Here is a 16711-nt window from a genome sequence, read left to right on the forward strand (position 1 = left end):
ACTTGTTGTTGTCGCATCATATAGGTTGTTCACCTAGTTGCATATCTAGACAACCTACTTTGATGCAAAGTTTAATTTGGTAAAGAAAAGCTAAAAATTGTTAGTTGCCTATTCACCCCCCCCCCCTCTAGTCAACCATATCGATCCTTTCAGACGACCAAAAGAGCGACTGGAGCACCGACCCGCGATGATTAGCGATCCTTATTAGCGAACGGAGGCGGATTAGGAGCGATTCACAGCAAATCCGACGCCAGAAATGCTTAAAATTGACGATCAAACGGTCACGGAAGCTGATGGCATGAGAGGGCTAGAAAGTTGTGCAGTTATGATGTGTCCAAATTCTTTCTGAGGGTCAAGTTGATCACCTCTACACAAAAAAATACGACAATCTAAATTCATTTACACTGTTCGTTGATTAGGTGGCACCCACCAGTTTGTCACCGTAGTTCACCAGCTTTTATGCATATTTAAATAAAAGTTGAGGGTCTTTTCTACAAAAAAGATCATGCACAGCTCAGCCAACGCCTCCCTGCTCCCTGTCGTTGACATGTGGGCCCTTGCCAATCTGGCCTGCCACACATGGAGCGGATACACCCGCGTACAGGAATTGGGACCGTATTTGCACGCCCTCGCAAGTTTGATGACTGAAATCACGTATTATACAAGTTTGTGCATCAAACTGATCGTCACGCGCAAGTTCTAAGACTACAGGTGTATTTACCTCTAATAAAGAAGTGGCAACGGCACGGGCAAAGGCATCCTAAAAATAGGTGGAATACATTTTATTGGCCGTAGTTACACTTGCTAAATTATTTCTAAAATTGTTTCGAGAGCCAGGGCAAATCAGTCAAATCAACCCTAGTACGTACTGTCTCCGCTTACGTATTGCAAGCCGTGCGCCGTGTGCGCAGAAAATCTGCACGAAATCGAAGGACAGTGCCACGCGACTGACTGGTGGGGGCACGCACCTCGTCCTTCCTCCGCGTCACTACTGGCATTGCCTCTGGTCAGGTGCGCCCCCAAAAGGCCAAAAACCCTGCAAATGCAGTTGGCATGTCCTTAAATCCCTTGCTCCTCTCGGCGATTCCGCTCCTTGCCACCGCAAATCCGGCCAAGGGAGCCTCGTCCGGTGCGATTGATCCACTCTGAGGCTCTCGACGTCCCATTTGATCCAGCGTCGTGCCATTCTGGAATCTGGATAGATTTCTGGTCCGGGTTGTGGGCAGGAAAGGTGAGTCTTTTCGTTCCTCTTTCGATGATTTCACTCCAATCTTACTGATTTCCCACCTCAAATCCTGCCAGTCTGTAGCTGAATCTCTGATCCGACAATGGATCTCGACATGGACGACTACATGGACCCCTACGAGGAGGCCGAGGCCGAGGCCGCCGCGGAGGCCGCCGGCGTGACCGGCCCAGTCGCCGCATCCGCGGACGAGGAGTCGGACGGCGAGGACGACTCGGAGGCCGAGAGCGACTACGAGGAGAAGTCCTACGGCCTTCTCAAGTCCGGCAAACACCGGGTGCGCAACCCGGACGGCACCTTCCGCTGCCCCTTCTGCCCCGGCAAGAAGAAGCAAGACTACAAGCTCAAGGACCTCCTCCAGCACGCCGACGGCATCGGCATCTCCAGCAAGCACCGCCGCCACGGCCGGGAGCGTGCCTTCCACCGTGCCTTTGCCCGCTTTGTCCGCGCCGACCCGTCCTTTGCGCAGGAGCTCTCCACTATCGTTGGGATTCCGGGTGCCACTCCATCTGCCACTGCTAATGCAGATGCCTCTGACAAAGGAAAGGCCATTGCCAATGGTCACACCAGTGGATCCAGTCCCGTGGCAGTGGATAAGGGACCACCACAGGATGGCGAAGAGAAGTTTGCTTGGCCATGGTGTGGAATTCTTGCAGCCGGTGCAGGGTTCAATGCTGAAAGCTTTGCAGATAGAGTGGCCATGTTTAGTCCAGAAGACATCGTGCCTTTAGTTTTCGATGACACAGAAAACTCGGAATGCTTTGCAATTGTGCGGTTTAGTCCTGGCTGGGGTGGGTTTAGTGACGCTCTCGCACTTGAGAACCAATTCAGTGTAAATAAGCTCGGGAAGAAGGAATGGGAGGCATGGAGCAGTTGTGGAGGTGCTGTGGACGGTGAGGAGAACGAGAATGGTGAGGTTAAGGTTTATGGTTGGGTTGCCCGAGAGGTGGACTACACTGCTGAGGGTTTGGTGGGAAGATACTTGAGGAAGCATATTGACATTAAGACCATAGATGAGATTACCAAGAGTCAGAGGGAGCCATTGGGGAAGATTGTGGCAGCACTGGCAACTCAGCTCGAGGCAAAGAACCAAGACTTGCAGGATCTGGAGACAAGGAAGAATGCAACAGAATTCTCCATTGCAAGGCTTGAGGAGGACAATAGGAGGCTGCATGAGGCATATAATGAAGGTACACTGTGCTGCTTTATTTTCTGTAGATGTACCTTTCTTTACGTGGTTTCTGGTCGTGTGCCTCTGCCTGATGGTGCAGAAGATCATTTACCCATGTGTCACTTGGCTACTAATGTTACTGAAACTTGATGAAACCGAGTGATTCAGTCGGAACCTTGTATTTCTATCTTAAACTATTTGCTAAAAAAATCATTTCCAACTGAATGTTAAGATCCCTGAATGATCAACTCTTGTGGGTCTATCTATTTATGAATGCAGTATTTGGAGAAATAGTGCTCTTTGTTGATTAGACAGGTAGCAGGAGTGCAGAACCAGGACTTTTGTTGGCCTTTCATTATGCATGTAATTTCTTCGTTTGTCTCTTGTCTGCTTTAACATTGAATACTATGAGATAATGTTGGTTACGTTTTTCAATGCATAGTTTTTTTTGCCATTGCAAAATAATTAAAGTAGTGTTGCTCTACCACACACCAATATGCAGCATCGTAATGAGTTTTACGTTTTCCCCTTCAGAAATGCGCAAGCTGCATCGCAAGGCTCGTGACAATGCTCTGAGGATTTTCCAGGACAATGAAAATTTGAAGCTTGAAATAGAAAATAACAAGAGAGAAATGATTTTGCGTGCTAAGCAGCTGGAGAAGTTGTCAGTTGAGAATGCCAACGACAGGAAAAAACTTGCAGAACTTTCTGATGAGAAGCAAAAGGTAAACTAAAGAACTGTCTGTGTGAGGTACTAAGCTATGCGAATATAGTGTCTCCTATCATGCCTACGATACATATTAGGAATATTCAGGACATCGACTTTTTTTATACAATTTTAGTGGCTAACTTCAAAATGATACACTACTATGAATTTTCAGGATATCAACTGCTGTTTATTATTTTTGAGTTGCTAACTTCAAAATGAAATCAAGATTGTTACCTGCTGCATTCTTCATTTTATGTTAAATTTGTACCAAGTCATTTAGAGGGATATATAACATGACAATAATTTCTTTTTGACACGGTATCTGTTACTTGTTTGTCTAAATTATATGGTATTGTTTAGCTTTTAGTTTATGGGCAGCTTAAATAGTGGCTCATTTCTTTCTACAACATAAGAGTAACGCTGAATAATTTTCTAGTTTCCCATAAAGCTACAGTTGCCACTTTCAAGGTATTGAACACTTCTAAACGTGGAATATATGATATGATTGCACAAGTGCATACTGTAAATTAAGATATATTCCTATCTTGATCCCCCTTCTACAGGCAAAAGACGATAAAAGTGAACTTGAGCTGGCAAGTATAGAGCAGCAGAGGAATGATCAAGATATTTTGAAGCTAGTCGAGGACCAGAAGGTTTGCTACCTTTCTTTACTTATGTTATTTCCTAGATCGGTGCTCGACCCTGGAGATGAGAACTAATCGTGGGAACAACAGAGGGAAAAGGAGGATGCCCTCGCAAGAATGCTTGAGCTGGAAAAGGAGCTGCATGAGAAACGAGAACTTGAGCTCGAAGTGACGCGATTGAATGGCACACTCCAAGTGATGAAACATTTGGAAGGAGACGATGATGGGGATATTCATGACAAGATGGAGAAGCTTAGTGAAAAGCTAGAGCATGAAAGGAAACGCCTGGAAGAGCTGAGCGGAGAGCTGGTGAGGAAAGAGCGTGAAAGTAATGATGAGTTACAGGAGGCCCGAAAAGAATTGATAATGGTACTGCTCCTTTCTCTGCCGCGTTTGGAAATTTCCTTGCACCTAATGAATTTTAAATTAGTTGATGAATTGGCTTTCTTTCATTGAATAGTTACTGTCACCATGAGCAGGGTTTGGAGGACATACTCAGTGGGCGAACAGCTATCGGTATCAAAAGGATGGGCGAACTTGATGAAAGACCTTTTCAGAATGCATGCAAGAGGAAATATGGAAATGATGATTATGAGACGAGGGCAGCAGAGCTGGTCTCGAGTTGGCAGGAGGAGATAAAGAAGCCAGCCTGGCATCCTTATAAGTTTGTTAAGGCTGAAGACGGAAGTGACAAGGTATCTACTAAGTTTATCTACATTCAACCCCTTTGTATTGTTAGAGGCTACTGTTTTTTCATAACAATCCTCGGGTAATGCAGGAAGTTGTAAATGATGAGGACCCAAGACTGAAGCAATTGTGGATCGAATATGGTGACGATGTGTGCAATGCAGTGAAGACCGCTCTGAGCGAAGTAAACGAGTACAACCCGAGCGGAAGGTACGTGGTGTCAGAGCTGTGGAATTTCAGGAAAAACCGTAAGGCGACGATGAAAGAGGTGCTGAGGTTCATCTTCCAGCAGATGGAGGTGCCCGGCAAGCGCAGGAGGGGTTGATGAACCCTGGGCTGTTTTATTAGCTCTAGTAGGGTGTATGCCTGCTGGTGGTGCCATTGTAGTAGGAGTCCTGACGTGGGAGTTGTATTATCTGCATGACATTCTCTTCATCAGATTAATGTTGTTTGTTCCAGAACTGACATGATCAGTCAACTCAATAATAGCCTTTGGGCTTTGGCTGCTAGCGTGTGTGTAGATTGTGCAGGTGTATATTACCTCCGTCTCAGATTACTTGTCTTAGATTTGGCTGCTAGCGTTAGTACATACATATCTATCTAGACAAATTTAAGACAAGTAAATCGGGGCGGATGGAGTATTATATATGTATCTTTATTTTTCTGTGCAACGTTGTGAGTTGTGGTACCTGATCTTGTTGCGACATCTTCAGCGACCTTGAGCATGTGTCAGTTTGATAGTTGGAGAGCCAAAACGTCTTCTTTTAGAGCTGTTTGGTGAAAGCTGCATTTTTGCTGATCGGAAGATGTTTAGGTGTGAGCGAAAGAGAAGGTACTGAAAACAAGTTAGAAGGGAACTTTGCTGGGTAAGGTAACTGATGCTGGCACTTCTGATGCATTGAAATTCCTCGCAAAAGTAGGAGAGTACTAGGATCACATTGCATTTTTTTCATTTTTTTCTTGATGAATTTTATAAATGAAAAAACATTTGGATGAAGACAATGGTAGGGGCATTCATGGATCTAGATATCAAAATGCTCTAGGATGTTCTGCAACTTCCTTGCACGCTTGCACCTTATATGTTACTCCTACTATCTCGGTCTCAAAATATAAGAAGTTTTTTTAGGCTAGTTATTTAATACTGTATGCTGTATCATCACGAAAAGTTTCTGGTGTCTGGCAGCCAAAGAATATAAAAGCTCACGTAAAAAAGATAAAAGCAGAACATGTTTGGACCAAAACTCCACTTCGGCCTGCTTGCCAACGCACAGTGTCTCGGCCCAATCTATATTCTCCACTCGGTGCATATGGTTCAGCTCTTCGCGCCCAGCTTCCGACACAGCGGCGCCCATCCGCACTGTTGCTGCAGCGGCTGGCCGCCGAACCGCCACTGTCCGGCCACGCCGTGCACGTCGCTCCCCTCCGCCTTGGAGGATTCGTCCCCCTTCACCAGCGGCAACCGGTCGATCGCAGCCGCGACAAACGTGGCCACCATCACCACCACCGGACCGGCGGCCACGAGCCCTCCGTCCGCGACGGCGCCGCCCAGCACGCTGCCTCGCGGCCCGGCCAGGAACACCGCGACGCCCGCGGCTGACGCAGAGGGAGACGGGAAGAAGCACCCCGCCAGGCTCAGGATCTCCGTCGTGCCCCGGAGCACCAGCGCCGGCTCCCTGAGCACGACGTCCGCGACGTGCCCGGCCGCGCCCAGCACCAGCGCGCCGCAGCGCCCCCGCCGCGCGAACGCCGCGACGCACGACAGGACGTCGCGCCCGGCGGGCACCTCCAGGACGTGGGCGCGCATCGCGCTGGGGCACTCGTGCGCGATCACCACGGGCGCCTTGGGCACGCGGTTCTTGGAGGAGGGAATCTGCGCCGCCGGCCTCGGCCTGCACGGCTGCCGGAGCTTGTCCGGAGCGGCCGTCGTCGCGGTGGCCATGCCCATGGTATAAAGATTATTTTTGTGCTTCTGCACGTCCTTTGTGGAGGTTAATTACAGGGGTTAGATGGCCTTTTAAGGGCGGGGTCGGTGTTGTTAGAAGTACGAGTATAAGCTGTTAAGCAGGGAAATATGCGTGATGAGTAGTTTAGTGGTAAAGTGTTCGAACATCCTAACTAGCTCCCAACTGTACTGTCTGTGTGTTTTGTAAAACATTTTCCGCGGCGTGGAGTTTTTTTTTCTTTTTTTAGAACTCGCGGCTCGGAGTAGGTATGGTGAGTTTGTTGTGCGAGGTGGTTCATGTTTTACACTTTTACTTCATGTTTGGTACAGTACTAAAATTGCTTTGTGGGCTGAATCATTCTCAAGAATCAATGGTTCTGCCGGGCACCAGAATTTTCAAGTCAGTCTCCACACCACATTGCAGAAAAAACATCCATTCGTCGAAATGGGTATATGGAAGAGCGATCAAAGGAACCGGGATCGATTCGTCCACTAGTTGAGAAGTATTCGTTGCTGTTGACGTATAATGTGCTGCCTAGCCTTTATCACCAGATCAGTCTTTGGTTGCATTGGCTAGAACATGCACTTCTACATGGTATCATAGTCAAGAGGTCTTGAGTTCAAGACCCGGCCGGCGCAATTAAAATTGCAGCCCACTTTCGGTCCACGTTTAGGCCTGAGGGAGCCACACGTGAGGGGGAGTGTTGACGTATAATGTGCTGCCTAGCCTCTACCACCAGATCGGTCTTTTGGTTGCATTGGCTAGAGCATGCACTTCTACAGTTGCAAAGGTCAATCCAACCTCCCCAGGTTGCGACAAGTGGCGCGCTGCATGTCCGCCACTTATCGTAACCTGGAAGTTTCCCTTTTTTCGTAGATCCGTTTATTCAAAACGTTTTATCTCTTAAACCGCGCGTTCAAATTTCGAACCGCTTTCGCCGTTGAATTCCTCGTGTCGAGGTCTTCAAAAGTAGATTCCATGTTGATAGGTTTTGACGAACTTTTTTTCACGAAAAAACCGAACCGAAAGCACGATGTTTTTTCCTTTTCGAAAGAGGCATGCCTGTGCCTCTCACGAAATCACAACCGTGCCTCTCGCAGAAGCAAAACCGTGACTCTCGCGGAAGGAAAAGAAAAAGGAAACACGTTTTTTTTCGTTTCCGAAGAGGTACGACTGTGGCGAAAGCACAACCGTGACTCTAGCGAAAGCAAAACCGTGACTCTCGCGAAAAAAAAACAGAAAATCTGTTTTTTTTTGTTTCTGAGAGACACGGCCGTGACTCTCGCGAAAGCACAACCATGCCTCTCGCAGAAGCAAAACCGTGACTCTCGCAAAAGAAAAAAAACAGAAAACATGTTTTTTTTTATTTCCAAGAGGCACGGCCGTGACTCTCGCGAAAGCACAACCATGCCTCTCCCGAAAGAAAAAAAAAACAAAAAACACGTTTTTTTCCGTTTCCGAGAGGCACAGTCGTGACCCTCGCGAAAGCAAAACCGTGCCTCTCACGGAAGCAAAACCATGACTCTCGCAAAAGAAAAAAAATTGCACAATTTTTTTCCGATTTTTTTTATTGAAAAGCTAAGGAAGACCGGTGGAAAACCAAAACGTCAAACAATCCAGAAAAAACCCGCTAAAAGCCGAAAGCGCGTGCGAAAAAATAAAAAAGTAAAATAAAATCCGGGAGCTTTCCGCAGGCGCCGAAGAGAACTGGCGCCCAAGCGCTTCTATAAGAAGAGGCTAACCACTGGACCAGCCTCCTGCTTGTGAATTTTCACAGCGCAATGTTTTTAAAGAATGGAAACTAGACGCGCAATTTACGCATTACATTGTAGTGTTTTATTTTCTAATTATTTGAAAACATGTACACATATTACCAAATAAGGTTCATAAAATTTGAAAAAACTTTTATTGGTTTTGAAAAACGTTCATCAAAATTGAAAAAAATTAATGGATTTTCATTTAATGTTCATCAAACTTGAAAATAGTTCATTGAATTTGAAAAACATTCATCGAAATTGAAAAAAATTAACTAATTTTTCAAGAAAAGTTCATCGGATTTAAAAAAAGTTCATCGGATTTGGAAAAAAGTTCATCGGATTTGAAAAAAGTTCATCGAATTTGGAAAATAGTTCATCGAGTTTGGAAAAGAGTACATCAAATTTGAAAAAAGTTCATCAGATTTGGAAAAAAGTTCATCAGATTTGGAAAAAGTTCATAGTATTTGGAAAAAAAGTTCATCAAATTTGAAAAAAGTTCATCGGATTTGGAAAAAAGTTCATCGAATTTGAAAAAGTTCATCGGATTGGAAAAAATTTCATCAAATTTGAAAAGAGTTCATCGAATTTAGAAAATAGTTCATCGAGTTTGGACAAAGAGTTCATCCAATTTGAAGAAAGTTCATCGGATTTCAGAAAAAGTTCATCAGATTTAACAAAAATGTTCACGATTTGAAAAAGAAAATATATCTATTTGTAAACATTTCGCGCACTTAAGAAAAAAAACAAAAACAAAAAAGAAAGGAGAAAAAACACAGAAAACATAGAGGAAATTTCCTGTATGTATTAAAAGACGGAAAGGAAGTTTTGATCCATGAGTTAGGCGTTGGCGTAGTGGTCCGTCGAGTTGGCTATCGACGGAGAGGTCTTTGGTTTGATTCCTGACTAAGCGCTATTTCCTTCGATTTCCTTTTTTGAGTTTCAAAACAGGGGGAAGAACTGGTAATTGGACCGAGCCCAGCTAGCGTCGCTACAGGCGCCGGTTTGCGGAAACAACTATAACCAGCGCCTGCAGCGCTAAATAGGAAATGCCGGGGGGGGGGAGGGGAGGGGGGATAACAATAGGAGTTGGGCCATGTTTGGCCCACAAAAAAATTGTTTGATTTACAATTCATCAACGGTTCAACCAAGGAGGCACACGGGTTCTTGACATGTAGCAGGTTGGTTGGCTAGCTACCTGCATGCGCTGTTGGGAAACATAGCAGAAATTCAAAATTTTCCTACGTGTCACCAAGATCTATCTATGGAGAAACCAGCAACGAGGGGAAGGAGAGTGCATCTACATACCCTTGTAGATCGCTAAGCGGAAGCGTTTAAGAGAACGGGGTTGAAGGAGTCGTACTCGTCGTGATCCAAATCACCGGAGATCCTAGTGCCGAACGGATGGCACCTCCGCATTCAACACACGTACAGCCCGGTGACGTCTCCCATGCCTTGATCCAGCAAGGAGAGAGAGAGAGAGGTTGAGGAAGACTCCATCCAGCAGCAGCACAACGACGTGGTGGTGGTGGAGGAGCGTGTCAATCCTGCAGGGCTTCGCCAAGCACCGCGAGAGAGGAGGAGTACTTAGGAGAGGCGGAGGGCTGCGCCAGGGGAAGGGTGAAGCTCCCATGCGCCTCCCCAATATATATAGGGGTGGAGGGGGCTGGTTCTTGCCCTCCAAGTCCATTGGGGCGTTGGCAAAGGTGGGAGGAAAGAAATCCCATCATTTCCTTCCCCACCGATTGTTATCCCCCCTTTTTAGGGATCTTGATCTTATCCCTTCGGGATATGATCTTATTCCTTCTAAGGGGGGATCTTGGTGCGCCCTGACCAGGGGTGTGGGGCCTTACCCCCACTACCCACGTTCATGTGGGTCCCCCCATGCAGGTGGGCCCCACTCCGGAACCTTCTAGAACCTTCCCGGTACAATACCGAAAAATCCCGAACATTTTCCGGTGGCCAAAATAGGACTTCCCATATATAAATCTTTACCTCCGGACCATTCCGGAACTCCTCGTGACGTCCGGGATATCATCCGGGACTCCGAACAACATTCGATAACCACATACAAACCTCCTTTATAACCCTAGCGTCATCGAACCTTAAGTGTGTAGACCCTACGGGTTCGGGAACCATGCAGACATGACCGAGACGTTCTCCGGTCAATAACCAACAGCGGGATCTGGATACCCATGTTGGCTCCCACATGTTCCACGATGATCTCATCGGATGAACCACGATGTCAAGGACTCAATCAATCCCGTATACAATTCCCTTTGTCTAGCGATATTGTACTTGCCCGAGATTCGATCGTCGGTATCCCGATACCTTGTTCCATCTCGTTACTGGCAAGTCTCTATACTCGTTCAGTAACACATCATCCCGTGATCAACCCCTTGGTCACATTGTGCACATTATGATGATGTCCTACCGAGTGGGCCCAGAGATACCTCTCTGTTACACGGAGTGACAAATCCCAGTCTCGATTCGTGCCAACCCAACAGACACTTTCGGAGATACCTGTAGTGCACCTTTATAGCCACCCAGTTACGTTGTGACGTTTGGTACACCCAAAGCATTCCTACGGTATCCGGGAGTTGCACAATCTCATGGACTAAGGAAATGATACTTGACATTAGAAAAGCTTTAGCATACGAACTACATGATCTTTGTGCTAGGCTTAGGATTGGGTCTTGTCCATTACATCATTCTCCTAATGATGTGATCCCGTTATCAATGACATACAATGTCCATGGTCAGGAAACCGTAACCATCTATTGATCAACGAGCTAGTCAACTAGAGGCTTACTAGGGACATGGTATTGTCTATGTATCCACACATGTATCTGAGTTTCCTATCAATACAATTATAGCATGGATAATAAATGATTATCATGAACAAGGAAATATAGTAATAATAACTAATTTATTATTGCCTCTAGGGCATATTTCCAACAGTCTCCCACTTGCACTAGAGTCAATAATCTAGTTCACGTCGCCATGTGATTAACACTCACAGGTCACATCGTCATGTGACCAACATTCAAAGAGTTTACTAGTGTCACTAAACTAGTTCACATCATGATGTGATTAAGACTCAATGAGTTATGGGGTTTGATCATGTTTTGCTTGTGAGAGAGGTTTTAGTCAACGGGTCTGCAACATTCAGATCCGTATGTACTTCGCAAATCTCTAGGTCATATTATAAAGGTTGCTTCCACGCTCCACTTGGAGCTATTCCAAATGATTGCTCCACTATACGTATCCAGTTTGCTACTCAGAGTCAGTCGGATAGGTGTTAAAGCTTGCCTCGACGTAACCCTTTACGCCGAACTCTTTATCACCTCCATAATCGAGAAACATGTCCTTATTACTCCAAGGACAACTTTGACCGCTGTCTGGTGATCCACTCCTTGATCACCTTTGTACCCTCTTGCCAGACATGTGGCAAGGCACACATCAGGTGCGGTACTTAGCATAGCATACTGTAGAGTCTACGTCTAAAGCATAGGGGACGACCTTCGTCCTTTCTCTCTCTTCTGCCGTGGTCGAGCTTTAAGTCTTAACTTCATACCTTACAACTCAGGCAAGAACTCCTTCTTTGACTGATCCATCTTGAACACCTTCAAGATCATGTCAAGGTACATGCTCATTTGAAAGTATTATTAAGCATTTTGATCTATCCTTATAGATCTTGATGCTCAATGTTCAAGTAGCTTAATCCAGGTTTTCTATTGAAAAACACTTTTCAAATAACCCTATATGCTTTCCAGAAACTCTACATCATTTCTGATCAACAATATGTCAACAACATATACTCATCAGAAATTCTATAGTGCTCCCACTCACTTCTTTGGAAATACAAGTTTCTCATAAACTTTGTATAAACCCAAAATCTTTGATCATCTCATCAAAGTGTATATTCTGACTCCGAGATGCTTGCTCTAGTCCAAGGAAGGATCGCTGGAGCTAGCATACCTTTTAGCATCCTTAGGATCGACAAAACCTTTCTGATTGTATCACATACAACCTTTCCTTACGAAAACTGGTAACGAAACTCGTTTTGACATCCATCTGCCAGATTTCATAAATGCAGCTAATGCTAACATGATTCCGACGGACTTAACCATCGCTACGGATGAGAAAATCTCATCGTAGTCAACTCCTTGAACTTGTGAAAAACTCTTCGCCACAAGTTGAGCTTCATAGACGGTGACATTACCGTCCACGTCCGTCTTCTTCTTAAAGATCCATTTATCTCAATGGCTTGCCGATCATCGGGCAAGTCCACCAAAGTCCATGCTTTGTTCTGATACATGGATCCTATCTTGGATTTCATGGCTTCTAACTGTTTGTCGGAATTTGGGCCCACCATCGCTTCTCCATAGTGTTGTCTAGCAACATGACCTTCAAGACATGATTATTGTACCACTCTGAAGTAGTACGCATCCTTGTCACCCTACGAGGTACGGTAGTGACTTGATCCAAAACTTCATGATCACTATCATAAGCTTCTACTTCAATTGGTGTAGGCGCCACAGGAACAACTTCCTATGCCCTGCTACACACTTGTTGAAGTGACGGTTCAATAACCTCATCAAGTGTCTACCATGCTCCCACTCAACTTTCCGAGACAAACTTTTCCTCAAGAAAGGACCCGATTTAAGAAACAATCCCTATTGCTTTCGGATCTGAGTTAGGAGGTATACCCAACTTGTTTTGGGTGTCCTATGGAGATGCATTTTATCCGCTTTGGGTTCGAGCTTATCAACCTGAAACTTTTTCACATAAGCGTCGCAGCCCCAAACTTTTAAGAAACGACAACTTAGGTTTCTCCAAACCATAGTTCAAAATGGTGTCGTCTCAACGGAATTACGTGGTGCCCTATTTAAGTGAGTGCGGTTGTCTCTAATGCCTAACCCATGAACGATAGTGGTAATTTGATAAGAGGCATCATGGTACGTACCATATCCAATAGGGTGCAACTATGATGTTCGGACACACCATCACACTATGGTGTTCCAGGCGGTATTAATTGTGAAACAATTTCCACAATGTCTTAATTGCGTGCCAAAGCTCGTAACTCAGATACTCATCTCTATGATCATATCATAGACATTTTATCCTCTTGTCACGATGATCTTCAACTTCACTCTGAAATTACTTGAATCATTCAATAATTCAGACTTGTGTTTCATCAAGTAATATACCCAGTATCTACTCAAATCATCCGTGAAGTAAGAACATAACAATATCCACTGCGTGCCTCAGCACTCATTGAACTGCACACATCAAAATGCATTACTTCCAACAAGTTGCTTTCTTGTTCCATTTCACTAAAACCGAGGCTTTCAGTCATCTTGCCCATGTGGTATGATTTGCATGTCTCAAGTGATTCAAAATCAAGTGAGTCCAAACTGTCCATCTGCATGGAGTTTCTTCATGTGTATACACCAATAGACATGGTTCACATGTCTCAATCTTTTTCAAAAATGAGTGAGTCCAAAGATCCATCAACATGGAGCTTCTTCATGCGTTTTATACCAATATTACTTACATGGCAGTGCCACAAGTAGGTGGTACTATCATTACTATCTTATATCTTTTGGCATGAACATGTGTATCACTATGATCGAGATTCAATAAACCATTCATTTTAGGTGCAAGACCATTGAAGGTATTATTAAACAGAGTAATCATTATTCTCCTTAAATGAATAACCATATTGCGATAGACATAATCCAATCATGTCTATGCTCAACGCAAACACCAAATAACAATTATTTAGGTTTAACACCAATCTCGATGGTAGAGGGAGCGTGCGATGCTTGATCACATCAAGATTGGAAAAACTTCCAACACATATCGCCAGCTCACCTTTAGCTAGTCTCTGTTTACTCCGCAACCTTTTATTTCGAGTTACTTAACACTTAGCAACCGAACCGGTATCTAATACCCTGGTGCTACTAGGAGTACTAGTAAGGTACACATTAACATAATGTATATCCAATATACTTCTATCGACCTTGCCAGCCTTCTCATCTACCAAGTATCTAGGGTAATTCTGCTCCAGTGACTGTTCCCCTTATTACAGAAGCACTTAGTCTCGGGTTTGGGTTCAACCTTGGGTTTCTTCACTAGAGCAGCAGCTGATTTGCCGTTTCATGAAGTATCCCTTCTTGCCCTTGCCCTTCTTGAAACTAGTGGTTTCACCAACCATCAACAATTGATGCTCCTTCTTGATTTCTACTTTCTCGGTGTCATACATCGCGAATATCCAAGGATCATCATATCTATCCCTGATATGTTATAGTTCATCACGAAGCTCTAGCAGCTTGGTGGCAATGACTTTGGAGAAACATCACTATCTCATCTGGAAGATCAACTCCCACTTGATTCAAGTGATTGTTGTACTCAGACAATCTGAGCACAAGCTCAACGATTGAGCTTTTCTCCCTTAGTTTGCAGGCTAAGAAAATCGTCGGAGGTCTTTTACCTCTTGACATGGGCACGAGCCTGAAATCCCAATTTCAGCCCTCGAAACATCTCATATGTTCCGCGACGTTTCAAAATCGTCTTTGGTGCCTCAACTCTAAACCGTTTAACTGAACTATCACGTAGTTATCAAAAACGTGTATGTCAGATGTTCATAACATCCACAGACGACGTTCAAGGTTCAGCACACTGAGCTGTGCATTAAGGACATAAGCTTTCTATGAAGCATAATCGCTACTGTCAACTTTCAACTATATTTTCTCTAGGAACGTATCTAAACAGTGGAACTAAAGCGCGAGCTTACGACATAATTTGCAAAGATCTTTTGACTATGTTCAGGATAATTAAGTTCATCTTATGAACTCCCACTCAGATAGACATCCCTCTAGTCATCTAAGTGATTACATGATCCGAGTCAACTAGGCCGTGTCTGATCATCACGTGAGACAGACTAGTCATCATCGGTGAACATCTTCATGTTGATCGTATCTACTATACGACTCATGCTCGACCTTTCGGTCTCTTGTGTTCCGAGGCCATGTTTGTACATGCTAGGCTCGTCAAGTCAACCTAAGTATTTCGCGTGTGTAAATCTGGCTTACACCCGTTGTATGTGAACGTAAGAATCTATCACACCTGATCATCACGTGGTGCTTCGAAACGACGAACTTTCGCAACGGTGCACAGTTAGGGGGAACACTTTCTTGAAATTTTAATGAGGGATCATCTTATTTACTACCGTCATTCTAAGCAAATAAGATGCATAAACATGATAAACATCACATGCAATCAAATAGTGACATGATATGGACAATATCATTTTGCTCCTTTTGATCTCCATCTTTGGGGCTCCATGATCATCATCGTCACCGGCATGACACCATGATCTCCATCATCATGATCTCCATCATCGTGTCTCCATGAAGTTGTCTCGCCAACTATTACTTCTACTACTATGGCTACTGGTTAGCAATAAAGTAAAGTAATTACATGGCGTTGTTTAATGACACGCAGGTCATACAATAAATTAAGACAACTCCTATGGCTCCTGCCGGTTGTCATACTCATCGACATGCAAGTCGTGATTCCTATTACAAGAACATGATCAATCTCATACATCACATATCATTCATCACATTCTTCTTGGCCATATCACATCACATAGCATACCCTGCAAAAACAAGTTAGACGTCCTCTAATTGTTGTTTGCATGTTTTACGTGGCTGTTATGGGTTTCTAGCAAGAACGTTTCTTACCTACGCAAAAGCCACAACGTGATATGCCAATTGCTATTTACCCTTCATAAGGACCCTTTTCATCGAATCCGATCCGACTAAAGTGGGAGAGACTGGCACCCGCTAGCCACCTTATGCAACAAGTGCATGTCAGTCGGTGGAACCTGTCTCACGTAAGAGTACGTGTAAGGTCGGTCCGGGCCGCTTCATCCCACGATGCCGCCGAATCAAGATTGGACTAGTAATGGTAAGCATATTGAACAACATCAACACCCACAACTACTTTATGTTCTACTCGTGCAAAGAATCTACGCAATAGACCTAGCTCATGATGCCACTGTTGGGAAACGTAGCAGAAATTCAAAAATTTCCTATGTGTCACCAAGATATATCTATGGAGAAACCAGCAACGAGGGGAAGGAGAGTGCATCTACATACCCTTGTAGATCGCTGAAAGGATCAATATGGTTGACTAGAGGGGGGGGTGAATAGGCAACTAACAATTTTTAGGCTTTTCTTTATCAAATTAAACTTTGCAACAAAATAGGTTGTCTAGATATGCAACTAGGTGAGCAACCTATATGATGCAATAACAACTAGCACACAAGCAAGCAAGAGATGTAACAATAAGTAAGCTTGCGGAAGTAAAGGCACGAAATAACCAAGAGTGGAGCCGGTGGAGATGAGGATGTGTTACCGGAGTTCCTTCCTTTTAAAGGGAAGTACGTCTCCGTTAGAGCGGTGTGGAGGCACAATGCTCCCCAAGAAGCCACTAGGGCCACCGTATTCTCCTCACGCCCTCACACGATGCGAGATGCCGTGATTCC

The 16711-nt window shown here is 44.6% G+C and overlaps 2 protein-coding genes across 2 annotated transcripts; one reads left to right on the top strand and one right to left on the bottom strand.

Moving 5' to 3' along the window:
- The first annotated feature begins 959 nt into the window (after positions 1-959).
- On the top strand, positions 960-4963 carry LOC123069509 (factor of DNA methylation 1). The gene is made up of 7 exons (XM_044492387.1): positions 960-1231; positions 1303-2433; positions 2949-3139; positions 3687-3776; positions 3858-4136; positions 4247-4462; positions 4546-4963. The coding sequence occupies exons 2-7, from the start codon at positions 1329-1331 to the stop codon at positions 4777-4779; spliced, it is 2115 nt and encodes a 704-aa protein (XP_044348322.1). The 5' UTR covers positions 960-1231; positions 1303-1328; the 3' UTR covers positions 4780-4963.
- A 599-nt stretch (positions 4964-5562) lies between these two features.
- Positions 5563-6443, bottom strand: LOC123065279 (AT-hook motif nuclear-localized protein 23). The gene has a single exon (XM_044488616.1). The coding sequence runs from the start codon at positions 6397-6399 to the stop codon at positions 5767-5769; it is 633 nt and encodes a 210-aa protein (XP_044344551.1). The 5' UTR covers positions 6400-6443; the 3' UTR covers positions 5563-5766.
- Positions 6444-16711: the final 10268 nt, after the last annotated feature.

This window comes from Triticum aestivum, chromosome 3B (genome assembly GCF_018294505.1).
Source record: "Triticum aestivum cultivar Chinese Spring chromosome 3B, IWGSC CS RefSeq v2.1, whole genome shotgun sequence".
NCBI lineage: Eukaryota > Viridiplantae > Streptophyta > Magnoliopsida > Poales > Poaceae > Triticum > Triticum aestivum.